The sequence below is a fragment of the Protopterus annectens genome, chromosome 1.part2 (genome assembly GCF_019279795.1).
Source record: "Protopterus annectens isolate FY-2018-M chromosome 1.part2, PAN1.0, whole genome shotgun sequence".
NCBI classification, from domain to species: Eukaryota; Metazoa; Chordata; order Ceratodontiformes; family Protopteridae; genus Protopterus; species Protopterus annectens.
In genome coordinates, this window is record NC_056727.1 from 592,636,019 (window position 1) to 592,651,135 (window position 15,117).

General features: G+C 42.1%; 1 protein-coding gene across 1 annotated transcript in view; it reads left to right on the plus strand.

The window, feature by feature from the left end:
• Positions 1-15,117, plus strand: part of MIA3 (MIA SH3 domain ER export factor 3) — a 1,691,550-nt gene that overhangs the window by 1,320,062 nt on the left and 356,371 nt on the right. The window contains exon 17 of the mRNA XM_044060179.1: positions 10,716-10,854. Within this exon, the coding sequence (XP_043916114.1) occupies positions 10,716-10,854 (139 nt within the window). The remainder of the gene's footprint in view (positions 1-10,715; positions 10,855-15,117) is intronic.

Sequence of the window (15,117 nt, forward strand, 5' to 3'; positions counted from 1 at the left end):
TTTATTCTTACAATAATAAATAGGTTGCTTGAATATTTTTGTCTTAAGTTGCTATATCTGTTAAAAATTTTTTTATATATACTTTTGGATCAAGACTGTTTATGTTTGTGGAATATGTAAGTTGTAGGCTATTTAGTTTTTGTATACTAACAAACTTTATGGCAGTTTTGTGAACATGCTGTATAATTTGTCCCATTTACCTTAATGGTAATCTGTTTATAACATTCAACCAGACTATATTCGAAGATAAAAAGGGGGGAATTTATTATTTTTTTTATATATATATATGAAGGAGTTTGTATGGGGCTGTCTTGAAGTGATAGATGAGCATATTTTTCACTAGTAAGTTGACATATATATGCTCACTTTGCGCCCCACCCACCCCAATACATCTACATTTATCTTTAGCTAAAAGCCACTCCCGTACTTACTCCTCAGTCAAGCCTTACGATTGAAATTACCCACCTCTCTACCCCACCTACCTGCTTAATCTCACATCCTAACCCAAAGCAGCCATGCCACTAGGTAATGCTGTTGTAATCCTCACCTGCACTATTCTAGCCTATATTACATCCTACCAAACAGCTACAATCACACCCCAACCATTCCCACTGCATTCTCTCATCAACTCCCTCAAACACCCATAGCATAATTTCATTACCCCAACCACAAACTATCTCCTCCCACTACAACTACTCAATTACCAACCCCCTACCACATTTGAATGCAAAATATCCATAAAATACAACACATTTTTTACTGTATATATAAAACATATTCTCAACACTCTCTCTAAACTTGCTCTCCGTGGAGATGTGCACCCCAACCCTGGACCCACCATCACCATATTCTCCACAAACCCCCTTCCTAGCAACTCCCCTATCACCCAAATCACAAGGAACAAAAACCCAAATTACCTCCTCATTATGTCTCTTAACATCAGAAGCATCTGTGATAAAATACAAGACCTCCATGCCTACATAAGCCTTTACTACCCTGGCATCCTTATCCTAACCGAATCATGGCTCAAACCTCACATCAAAAGTGAGGCAATACTTCCACCTGGATACAACATCCTCCGTAAGGATAGACTATCCAGAAAAGGAGGAGGTGTGGCACTGTTGTACAAACACCACCTCAATATCCAAATTCTCACCAAATCAGCTCCCCAGTTTGACAAGGAAGAAATACTTTACACCACCCTCAAATTAAACCCTAACAAATCAATCAACATTATATGGTGCTATTTCTCACCAGGCCAAAATATACCCCCCCCCCCTTAAAAACCTACTAAACTGGGCCAATCTCTCCCTACCCCGAGAAACTGTCATCCTCAGGGACTTTAACATCAATTGGCTGTCCTGCAACAGCAACCAGCCAGCCCTCCACTTAAATCACCATGGTTTCTCTCAGCTAATACAAACCCCGACTAGGACCAATAAAAACCCCAATAACCACACCATTCTTGACTGGGTCTTAGTTAACAAAGCCCCTCACACCTACCTAGTAGGCTGTTTACTTGACTCCCTCAGTGACCATTCCCCATCCTTACTACTAAAAAATCACATTAATGATTGCAAACCCATTACCCACAGACTTATTCACAACTAAGCTAATTTTAATCCCAACTCCTTCACCTCCTCCCTCCAGAACGTAAACTGGTCACCTCTAAAGTACCTCAACCTAGACGAAACAGTCCATTTCTTTAACAGTACCTTCCTCAACATCCTTATCTCCCATGCCCCCCTGAGAAACACCAGAATCAGAACTAAGAGCTCCCCCTGGCTACAAAACAACACCAGGGGCCTTAGGAAAACCAGGGATAAAATATGGGAACGCTGGCACATAACTAAAAACCCCTCAGATAGGCAAATCTTCCTTGAACTACATAACAAGGTCAGAAAACAAGTAAAAGCAGATAAAGCCCTTTTCTGTCAGACATCCCTAAACTCCTCCCAAAACAACCCCAAGCAATTCTGGTCCACTATTAACTCTATACACTCTGCCCAGGAAAAGTAAGCACCCAGTTCCCACCAGCCACCACCCTCTCTCCACCAGTAGCATTGCTGATTCCTTCAATAAACACTTCACAGAATCCGTTCTATCCCTAACAAAAAAAACACTTCCCTATACTAATTCCCCCCTCACTCAACCCAAAACCACCCCTCCCTACCTTCTTTCTCTCCACTGTACCCACCTCCTACCTAAAAAGACTCCTGACAAAACAAAAATCCACAAAACTAGCAGCCGACTACCTGCCCGCTGAATACCTAAAGATAGCCGCTGATGTCCTAGTTTATCCTATTTCCATATTAATCAACCGCTCCATATCTGAATCCTCCGTACTCATGCTATGGAAAATATCACACATCATTCCCCTCCACTGACCTCTCCAGCTACCACCCCATTGCCATCCTCTCCCCCCTCTCCAAGATACTCGAAAAATGCATCAACTCACAGGTCGCCAAATTCTTCCTTAACAGTAACCTCCTCTCCAATACCCAACATGGTTTCAGACCACACCACAGCATGACAACTGCTCTCCTCTCCTTCACCAACACTATCCTCCATCACAAAAACAATAGCCTGCTCTCCTGTGCTGCATTTCTGTATCTGTCTAAAGCCTTTAACATTGTGTCACACAATCTACTACTCTCTGCTGTATCTCTGCTCTGTCTGACCTCTCTTTCTCCACACCAGCCACAAACTGGTTCCACACCTATCTACAAGGTCACCAGCAGTCTGTCATCTGGGAGAACAATCTATCCCCTCACCTCCCTGTTGCTCTCGGGGTTGCCCAAGGCTCCATCCTTGGCCCCCTACTTTTCTCCAACAACCTGCACACTGCCACCAAACATGCCTCCCTCATACAGTATGCAGATGATTCCACCCTCATCTGCTCAGCCCCAACTCTAACAGAACTCCCAACAGATCACCCAAGAATCTTTCTGTTCAGTTGAAAGCTGGCTATCTAGTGCCCAGCTTCTCCTCAATCCAAATAAAACCAAACTCCTCATCTTCCAATCCTCCAAATCTACCCCAAACACCCCACACTTCACTATTCAAGCCAAGGATAATGCCTCCATTTCACCAACAGTCCACACAGAACTACTTGGCGTGCAGATAGAAAATTCTCAAATTTGACACCCATATATCACTAACAATAAAAAAAGTTCACAAAAATTTGGGTGCCTTATATAGAAGCTGCCAGTATCTCACCAAACCAGCAAGAATTTCTATTGCCAGTTCCCAACTAATCTCCACCCTACTCTACACATTTCCCATACTTACAAATCTTAGACAGTCAGACCTACACAAACTCGAAGCTTGCTACAATAAAATCTCAAAATTTGCCACTGGTGCCTCCTATCACAACCACCACTGTCTCTCCCTTAGAGACATTCACTGGCTTAAATTCCCACACCAAACACAACTCACCTTTGCTCATAAACTAGTAAACCACCCTCTCCAAATCCCATCGCTCCATACAATTCTCCAAACCTACCACTCTTCTAGACCACTAGGCTCCTGCAACAAAAATCTACTCCAGGTCACCAATGTTTCCTGCGCTATATCCAAGCTCTGGAACAACATTCCCACTACCATAACTACCCTTCCTAACTGCAGTCTTTGCAAGACTGCACTTAAATCTCAGCTAAATTCACACTGGCTTTGTCCTTGTCCAAACCTTGACTAATAACCCCCCCCCCCTTCAACCCTTCTCTCCTTTCCCATATTTAGACAGAGTATCCCCTCTGTCACTATAAAACTGAATTGAAGATTACTCATTGCTTGTTAATCATTCCAGGATTTAATTATCATTTAGTCTATTATTGTTATCTAGGTTACTGTTTAGAAAATTTGTAGCACTGTGTTTTACTTCTTATTTCTCAATATTTGTAATTAGAGCTTACTACTCAATTGTACCGGATTTGCTCCTGTAGTTCTCCATGTCATGATCACCTCTACTGTATACATACATTGACTGTTATTGTTTACCATCTACCATGTCATTCTGTGGAGCTTTTCTCCCCGTGCCTTAGATGAAAAAGGACCTGTGTCCAGTCGGAATTTCCCGGTAAACAAATGTAAGTAAAGAAATGTTTTCTGTTGCTGACTGTTCACTGTAAATTAGATGTTCATCGTGTTACCCTGCTGCAGTCATCACACTTGGGTTATCCTGTCGTCAGGTGGTCCCACAGTCGGCCTGAGTTCCAAAGTCTTGGTCCGGTGTCGGTTGCTGTCGCTTCTTCCCTGACGTCAGTGCGCCAGGGGTATATAAGAGGCATCCAACGCCATTTTCTTCAGTCTTTCTTGCTGCACGGTGCCCGAAGCAGAAGCAGTTTGCAAGTGCCAGTCGGCCGACACCTGAGATTTTCGAATCTAATTTCAGTCCGAAGTCTTCGTTGGGGAACCTTTTCTTGCCTCAGTCCGATATCAGAAAAAGTTAACAGTTGCATTTCTTGTGGGAAGCAAATACCTCATAAGACTTCCATTCTTACTGTATACCTTGCCTAGGCCCAGACCACGACATCACTGGTTGTCGGTTTTGTGCTAAGTTCAATAAGCTAACTATAAAGCGTTGCTTTGATTTCGCTCGCCACTACTTCGGTAGGAAATTTAATTACACTATGCCGTCGGAGCGACCGGCGTGCATAAAAAATGCAAAGATAAGGACAGGCAGCCTAGGTCCAAGCCAGACTCCGAGGCCTCTGCTGGGCCTGTCGCCGGTTCTCCGGTTTTCAGTGAGGCGCCTACGCAGCTCCTGACGACCGCAGAATTGGAGCCCCAGGCTGCTTCAGATTCTCAATCAGAGAGTTCTAGGCCGATGCAGCCATTTTCTTTAGGCCCTACCGACAACGTTGCAGAAGGAGAAACCGGTACTGTGGAAACACCTTTGGTTTCAGAAGGTGTCTTTAGACCGACTACTCTCACCATTAAATCTTATGCTAAGCTTAAGACTCAGTTCAAGGCCCCATGCTTAAGAAACAGATGCTTAAGATGGCTGAAGATTTGATTACTCTGATCAGGGGCTCCCAACCCCCTCCAGACAAAAGGCCAAGACAAGAGGAGGATTATGCCTCCTCTGACCAGGTTTCAATTTCCTCAGACTCCTCTGAGGAACAGGATTACTCCTTTCCCCCTTATGAAGATTCTGATGCTGAAGACTCCATTCCCTCAGCATCTCCCCCTGAAGACTACTCCTTTGGGGAAACTTTACATACCATGAGGGAACATTTCCACTGGGAAGGTCAGGACTACTCCGACTCAAAGAAAAGGCTCCGAGAGTTCCTTTTACTTCCCCAGCATAGACCACTTGCATAGACCACTTGCTATCCCTCAAGGTTTAGACATTGTGGATGATGTTTACTTAGAATCTAGCCTAATTCCAGATTCTCTACCTCCTGCTCCAGCCAAACCAGACCGATATTATAGAGTGCCTGGCTCTCACAAATTCGTTTACAAAAGCCCTGTTGCTGACCCTGAAACCATCTCCCAGGGTCCCAAAGGAGCTAAGGCTTCTATGGCTAAAAATCCTGTTCCCTCTGAAAGGGACTCCAGAGCATTAGATAGGTGGGGGAAAAAGGTATACACCTCAGCTACTCTAGCTATGAGAGCACTAAATTGCCAATTTTCATGCTGAAATATCAGCAATTCCTAATGTCTCAATTAAAACAAAAGATAAGCACACATTCTCAACAGTCTGAATTCAAGGAAATGCAGGACCTGTTGCATGCAGCTGAACAGGTGGGCAAACATACTTTACAATATGTATTTGATTCATTGGAAGCTTCCTGTAGAGCAGCTGTTACTGGGTCTGTCATTCGTAGGCATGCTTGGTTAAAGGAACAGACCCTGCCTGATCATGTTAAAGCAAAATTACTAGATGCACCTTTACAGCAGGATGTCCTATTTGGTGTCAAAGCAGAAGAGGTTTTAAAGAAAATGGAGGATAAGGCAAAGTCTATGCAGACGGTCAAGGATTTCTTACAGGTACAACCCCCTCACTTCAGCAGAAATTGGCCAACAAAAAAATTGGTCCTTTCCAGCTTCTGACAGACCACAGAGGGGCAAATACAGACGCCCAAGGGGCAGAGGTTAAGCACAAATCCCTTACAAACCTCGCCAATGGGGCACTGCAACCCAGAAGGGAGGAGAAGCTAGGCCCCAAACCACAAGAAGACCAACACAATGACGTAATCCTCAAACTGCCAAGCAAAACTCTCTTGGCAGCTCCCTTGGGAGGAAAATTAGCACTGTTTGACTGGCATGTCATCACAAAGGACAAGTGGGTCCTAGACATTGTCTCACAAGGATACAGATTCCATTTTCACTCCTTGCCAAGGATAAAAGGAATGCCAAACCTGCCACCAAATCAATGGGCAGAGGCACAAAAACAAATTGCAGCTCTCATGGACATGAGAGCCATTCATCTGGTACCTACACAGGAGCAAGGCCAAGGATTTTACTCAAGGCTCTTCCTAGTCCCCAGAAAGGACAATGCATGGAGACCTATTCTGGATCTTTCAGTTCTAAAACCTACTTGCAAGTACCCAAATTCAAGATGCTAACACTGCAGCAGCTTCTTCCCATGTTGGGCAAGAATGCTTGGCTAGTGACGTTGGACCTCAAGGAGACATACCTGCATGTCCCTATCAGACAAAATTGCAGAAGATACCTCCATTTCATTGCAGGTTCAACCCATTACCAATTCTCTGCACTGCCCTTTGGCTTATCTACTGCGCCCAGGGTCTTCACAAAATGCTTGGCAGCAGTAATTGCATACTGCAGACAAAGAGGAATTCAAATATACCCATACCTGGACGACTGCCTCATCCAAGCAGAAAGCATGGACATTCTCTTACAACATCTGGCGTTTGTCAAACACCTTCTAAGTTGCCTAGGGTACACAGTAAACTAAAAGAAATCAAAACTAGTGCCCTCACAGAACATGATATTCCTGGGTGCCATCTTGAACACAACGGCCCAGATGGCTTATCTCACGCCAGACAAGCAACTACAACTAACTCAATACTTCAAAATAATGGCAGCAAAAACCCAAGTCCTTGCAAGAAAATTTCTGCAGGTCTTGGGATTCATGGCATCTTGCATACTACTAATACCATTTGCAAAACTGCATATGAGCAAATTACAATGGTACCTGAAAAGCATATGGACTCAACACAGCCACAGCTTGGAAACTGATACCTCTCATTCCCTGCCTTCAACAGGAGTTTCTATGGTGGTCACAGGCATGTCACCTCAACAAGGGTCAGCCTTTTACCTTACCCCCAGCCAGGCAAACTATGACAACAGATGCATCGGACTATGCCTGGGGAGCACACATGGCAGGACACTGCGTTCAAGTCAAATGGACTACAGATCAAAGATATCTGCACATTAGTCAAAAAGAAATGCTAGCTGTACAGAATGCTCTGACAGCTTTCAAGGACCTCTTGCATCCAGGGCAACTAATAATAAGGACAGACAATGTCACAGTAATGCGGTACATAAACAAACAAGGGGGTACACACTCCTACCCTCTATGCAGGCAAGCAATGACCTTGTGGAACACAGCACTGACTTACCAAGTTCAATTACAAGCACAATTCCTGCCAGGAAGGAAAAACACATTGGCAGACGACCTAAGCAGGAACATCATGGATCCCCACGAGTGGAAACTGGATCCACAAGTATTTGCAATGATAACTCAAAAATGGGGACGCCCAGACATAGACCTGTTTGCCAACTCCCAAAACTACCAGCTACAGAAATTTTGCACAAGGATGTTCCACCCACAAGCATGGAAAGTGGGACGCCCTCTCATTCAGTTGGAAAATGCTGACAGTATATGCCTTCCCTCCACTGCCCCTTCTAACAAAGGTGCTGCTGAAAGTCAGAATAGAGAGACCACAAATGATACTCATTGCCCCAGACTGGCCACACCAGCACTGGTACCCACTGTTAAGGAACATGGCCCATGGCCCACCATGGATTTTACCACAAATTCCTCATCTGCTCACACTGCAAGACAGTCAGATTCTACACAGCCAGCTCAAGACTAAATGTGGCTGCATGGCAACTCACCTAAACAACCAGCCAGCTCCTCTATCAAAAGCTGTCATGGATGTCATTCTGGAGGCCAGGAGGCCCAGCACCAGGAAAGCCTACTCAGACAAATGGAAAAGATTTTGCGCTTGGAACCAAGCTAAAGGCCAAAATCCCCTTGAGCCGGACATACCTCAGATTCTACAATATTTAACTGAGTTGTTACACAAAGGACTTTCCTTTTTGTCTATTAAAATGCACGCCTCAGCTATTTCAGCTCACTACAACACGGATCCTCCCTTATTTTCACATCCACTTCTAAGACAGTACCTCAGTGGGGCCAAAAACATAAGGCCTCCCAGGAGAGCACCAACGCCAACTTGGGACCTCAACTTGGTTCTGGAAAAGCTTACGCTACCACCTTTTGAGCCAGCTTTCTCAGCTGATTTAAAGTTTATATCATGGAAAACTGCCCTGCTGCTAGCAATTACTTCAGCCAGAAGAGTCTCAGAGCTGCAGGCCCTAATGGCAGTGGAGCCTTTTCTCATTTTTCATCAAGACAGAGTCTCTCTACGAACTAACCCCTCCTTTATGCCAAAGGTGGTATCCAGTGTGGCTCTAAATAAAACCATCCATTTACCCACCTTTTTCCCAAATCCCCAGAACAAAGGAGAAAGACTCCTGCACTCCTTGGACATTCACAGGCAACTACGTTTCTACTTGGATAAAACTAAGGTTTTCAGAAAAACTGACCAGCTCTTTGTATCCTTTGCTACAGCATCACAAGGAAAAGCTATCTCAAAGCAGACCATTTCAAAATGGATAGGACATTGTGTACATTTTTGCTACACTCTTCATGGAAAACCAGTTCCTGCTAGCATAAGGCCCCACTCCACCAGGGCAACAGCTACATCCTTCCTCAGGGAGGTACCAACCAAGGATATTCTGGAAGCTGCAACTTGGAGTTCAGTACACACCTTCACCAAGCACTATCACTTACCACTATACTCTAAGACTAGAGCTGGCTTCACCACTGCAGTTTTGCAGGGCGTATCAGCCTCTTCAAACCCTGTTTGATTCCACCTCCCATCCTTAGCTTTGGAATTCAACCCAAGTGTGATGATTGCAGCAGGGTAACACAATGAACATAGTACAGTTTTGTACCTACCATAAATGTAGATGTTAGAGTGTTCACCCTGCTGCAGTCCAGGTTACCCTCCCTCCATCCCCTCTGATCTAGCTTGAACCCTTTTTATGCTTTTATATCTGATACATCCTTGTGGTGTATTTGCTTATAGCTGGAGGTATGTCTTGTTTGTGCTTCACTTTTATTTTGGGTAATAGGTAGTGACCTCCTATTGGGGGGGGGCACCTGACATCTGGGGCAAGAAAAACTGAAGAAAATGGCATCGGATGCTTCTTATATACCCCTGGCGCACTGACGTCAGGGAAGAAGTGACAGCAACCGACGCTGGACCAAGACTTTGGAACTCAGGCCGACTGCGGGACCGCCTGACGACAGGATAACCCAAGTGTGATGACTGCAGCAGGGTGAACACTCGAACATCTACATTTATGGTAGGTACAAAACTGTACTTTCTGCTTCCTTCTTACTGACTTGAATACCAGGAACAAATCTGTTGAACTGCTAGAACGGACCTGCAGAATTTGAAACCTAAACAAAGTTTGTTTCAGGGCAGGGGTTTTACTAAGGCATATGAACTCATGAAAATGCTTTTTCTCAAGAGGATGATTTGCTGGACAGATCCTACCTTCAGGTTGTGAGATTGCTGAGGAGGAGGATTTGTGTGGTTCCCATATGTGGTATGGGAGGAGGGGTAACGCTCTCCTTATTAATTACATTTATCATACTTTAACTGCATGCACTGGTATACTTTGTATAAAAATACCTGGACTGCACCACAGTGCTGGTTGCATCTACTGCATGACAGTTGTGATCTCTAAGAAGGGTATAATGTTTTTAATCTAGTATCCTGAGTCCATTGCTTGCAGAGATTAACTTGTAGATAGTTCAAGGAAACTGTGCAAGTATACTGTGCAAACTTACCAGTGGTTGCTGATAAAAATACATTGCTGTGACTGAGCATTTTGTTCTGAGGGGAAAAAAAAGTATTGCAAGACTTGTGGAGACTGGCTTTTCTGTGGGTCTGTATTACCATCTGGAATGGTAAAAATGTTGAATGTTAACATGAGCGAAAACGGATTAAAACAAACTTGCTATTGTGGGGGGCTGTGCCCCCCCCCCCCGCTAAAGATATATTCCAACTCTGAGGTCGCACTACAGAGAGGGAAGGTCAAATATCCCAATCCTCACTGTACCATGAACCCAAGAAAACAAGTTTGTTTAGTTCGTTTTCGCTCATGTGAGCGTTCAACATTTTTAACATTCGAGATGGTGATATAGACCCTTTTCTGTATGAATGGACTTGGACAGGTGGTGCACTGCCAGTAAATAGTTAAGGATAGTGTAGGAGATGTTGCATGACCATATCTAATTTTTCATATCTCTTGATCATTGCATATTGTGGGACCTCATAACATGCTGTTGGTAGTGGAATAATAAAATAAATTCTCATACATAGAAAAAGATGATAGTAAACAAAGTAGTAACTTGTTGTAACTGTTATTGAATTTGCCACTTTCAGAACAGATTAAAAAATTGGAACATGACACTGGGTCTTTGATGTCTGAAAAGTCTCACTTGGCGAATGAATTTAAAACAATGCAACAAAGACTTGAGATTCTGACGGAGCTGTACCAACAGAAGGAAATGGCCCTTCAAAAGTAAGTGTCTTTGAGCAGTGCATTTCATTTAAAGATTGTTTATGTATTTTGCGTTTGTTAGGCCGTGTATAATAGTTATTGTTTTTAGATGGCTGAAATAGAAGTAATAGCGGTGAAAATGTTGGATAACCGTAGGTGCATAGCTACTTACTAGGCTATTGACCTATGAAGATCGTAAGAAGCCTACCTTACAGTTCTTTGGTAGTTTTTAGGGCTTATATTACACATACAGATAACCCAAAGGTAAGGCGTCAAGGATATGTTGGAATATTTGCACATTTCCACCATCCATAAAGGACAGGAGTTCTAAACTGGATGCGAATTTGCTGTTACTCGTTCATTTTTCTAAATTGCCTTTGAATAGAGTAAGTCAAGTACTTTGTTTTATGCAGAGTGGAAGACAGTTCCATATGAGTGGCATTCTCTGTGATACAAACTTATTCCTCCAGTATGTTCTACTTACTTGGCAAAAAGAGATTGTGGATGTTTAATAACCATTTGACTTGCCAATGTATAATAGGTCTGTTGAAAATTTGTATACAAGACAGTGGTCACCTTTTAGTAGCCTGTATGACACCGAGAAGAAGGACAATGCTTTGAGACAGTCTGCACAGCTTTTACTGTTTAGGGCCTTGATTTTTTTGGCGAGAAAGCATTGTGGTCATTCCACTTGTTGCAAGTGTTTGGACAGGTACATACAAAAAGGGGTATGTTGTGCATTATACTGAGGATTTCTCTTGCAAAAGTAGAATACAGTGGATCAAAGCTCATCTTTGTTAGTCTTGTGGATGATGTTTTGTGACATTGTGGTCGTGGCCCACCATCTAGCTAGCACAGGTTAGATAAAGCCTTTGTGTACAGTGCAAAGTTGGAGAAACCCACATGCTTCCTTCATTTCTTCCCACCAGTTAAAATTGACTCTCTAATAATGGTTGTGATGCCATAAATATACAAACGTTATATCATTTTTTTAGAGCGTCATCAGTCCGTCATTAGATAAGTCAACACTTTTGTTACGTTTTGGAAATGCTATACAAATATTTGGTTGTTAACTGTAATAGCTAATATTAGAGGAGTATTCTATCATGCATGATCATTTCAAGTGGGTTTTCTACAGTGGACTGAAGCCTGACATTATGGCAGTGTGACATGCATACAAGGTGTGATGCTGCTACTTTGCAAAGATAAACAGGTGTTCTGGAATTATATCTAAAACACCTAGAGAAGTATGACTTGATCAGTCACTAAACTTCCATTTCCGTAGACAAAGTGAGAGCCAAAATAAACTTGCTCCCTCTTCTGGACCAAAAAGTTCTCTCCTTTTCTATACAAACCAGCCAAAACAGTCATTGGCAAAGGAGTTTTCCTTTCTCAACTTGAATATTTATTTATTTATTTTATTTGTCTTTGTTAATGGGAAAAGTCTGACTGGTTAATACTTATTTTCAGTGGAGCCCTGAGGAGAAAAGCTCCGTTTGCTTACATTGCATTATACTAAGGTCCAGTCAAACACAGATTAGTTACATTTCTATTTACGTTTATACACAAACAGTAGTTACATTTATACATATACATTGTAAGATTTTTACAGAGGTGGAAGTTACTAAAGAAAAAGTATACATGTAACTTGGTGGATTGTACAGGCAGCAGTTATGTATAAAAATTGTTTTGTCATTTCTGTAGGAGGTTTACAATATTATGTTTAAGGAGAGTATTTGGATAATACTGTACAGGGAAAAATTTTAACTGTGTGATGAGCATGAACACGACCAGGATTAGTTAAGATGTTGTTTAAGCAGTGGTTTAAAACTACTGAGTTTGTCAGAGAGTTTTATTTGTGTGGGGATACTATTCTGGAATTTAGCAGCGCACTGGAAGTAGAGCGAGTCTCCTGCAACATTATTTGACATATTTGTAAGTAATAAGAAATTGTTACTAGAATGGCTGTCCCTTGCTGGACAGTAGGGGAGTAATACGTTTTGTAGTGCAAGGCATATTTCTGGATGATGAATGAGTTTGTGTACTCTACTCAGTTGTGAATATGTTAGATAGTTGTGCAGTTCAAGCCAGTTTAATTGCTTTAAACTAGGAGAATGGTGGGTCCTGTGAGGGAGATTAGTGGCAAATTTAGACATTTTGTTGTAGTAGGAGGCAAGTTTCTTTGAGTATTGTTTGTTTGTTGGGATAGGAGCGGTACATAAGATTCGCCAGTAAAGGTAGTGGCTAGAGCTTTTCTTGCAGTATCTGTAAGGAATCCATTGGCCCTGTAAAAGAAACCTAGTTTCTGGTGTGTAGATTTAACAGTGTGCAGTATATGATGGTCATGTTTTGAGTTCATTATTTGTTACAACGAATAGAAGTTTACTGTGAGTTACAGTTTCAATGACAGTATTATTTGCTGACTTTATGGTAAAAGATTGCTTTTGATTTTGGCAACTTTTTGAGGTGAAAAGCATTAACTTGGTAAATATCTTGGAGCTTATTTATTGTTGAGGCTGCACATAATAATGTTAAGTCATCTACATACTGAACTAAACTAATGGTGAGTGGAGGTCATTAATAAATCTATTAAATAGTAGACGGCCCAGGAAAGAGCCCTGAGGGACACCTGTAGTAACAGCTGGTTAAAAGGATGACTAGGTTTGTTGCCATTTAATGGCTAGTTGCCTTTCGAATAGGCAATTAAGGAACCACAACAAGTATTATTGTGAAAGTTCTACCAAGGAGAGTCGAATGAGCAGTTGCTGGTGCAAGACAGTATCAAATGCCATTGACAAGTCCAAGAACATGGTTTACACAAGCAGACCATCATTTCTATTTCAGTTTATTATATTGCTAAAATATAGTAGAGAAGTTGTGGTTCTGTGCTGGGGCCTGAAGCCATCTTGTGTTTCTAAGAGTAGGTTATTTGAGGTTAGGTATTTTATCAGCTGCATATGGCTGCATTTCTCTAATATTTTAGAGGGAGAGAGAATCACTATCTGTAGATGTGCCACCTTTGACTAGTGGTATGTTGTAGGATTTTTTCCACACTGATGGGACGTATCTGTCTGATATGTACCTATTAATTAGTATGGACACAGGGAAGGCTATGACTTCTGCAGCCATTTTTATGTAGTCTGATGGTAGTTGGTCTACAGCTACAGAAGTAGTTTTTAGTTTAAGGAGCAACTTCCTTATGAGTGAAGTAGGTACTGGACTAAAATTGAAGAGCTGTAGATGGTTTTGATTGGACAGGGGTAGAGTGAGGGGCGTACATGTGTTTTGGGCTCCCAATTTTTGATTCTGCCTCCAGGAAAAACATTTGACACACTCCAAACTGTTTTTGAGCATCTGCCGATTCATTAGGAGCTCATATCTCTGGAAGCATCACTGTATCACCCTAGAAAAAGCTAAATGGCTACCCATAAAACAAATTTCTAACTTAGTTTCTTTTGCAGAAGTGAAATTGTAAAAGTATCTCCACAGATTTACTCCCCTTGCTGCTAGACTTCACGAGAAAACCTCCTTGTACAACCTGAGAAACTATTCACAAGCCACATCAACTTTCATTATCCCTAGCACCAAACTACACAGCACTGCACTTGCTTTCTCCTCCCAGGCACCTACTCTTTGGCAGGCACTCCCCATTGACATTAAGGAGATCAACTCGTATTCCAAATTCAGAATGCAACTTAAAAAGCACTTCATCCAAGCCAAATGCTTCTGCTTCAACAAAAGACGTATCACCTAATCTGCCTTCTTTCCAAGTCTCTTCTCGCTCAAGATTTTAGTATTTACTGCACATCACCAAGCCAGTTGGCATCATAAACACTTTGCCTAGGGATCTAAACCTGTTCCTCAACATCAGTAAAATGGTTTTAAGGGACAAGTCTGTTTGGCAGAGGATGCCACTGCTATGGAACAGACTCCCCATCCACGTTATCTATGGTATGTTCCCATTTATTATGTTTATATGCAATATGTAATTATTGACCATGGGATGGTTAAGGCCAATCTGTAACTAAATGGGATAGGTTAATCTAAGTACAAAAAGAGAAATAAACTAGGCTTAAAATAGCATACAATCCTACGAACCTATAAAATTCACTGAAGATTGACCCACTTAAAACTAATGCATATACTATAGATTACACTGTGCTTGATTATGCATTGCCCAGTTCTTGTTCAATACAATGTACATACACATTTTTTTCTGTGCAGTTAGTCTGAACTACTGTGTTATTGCTTACATTAGTGTATGTTTTGTTTGTGAAATGTTTT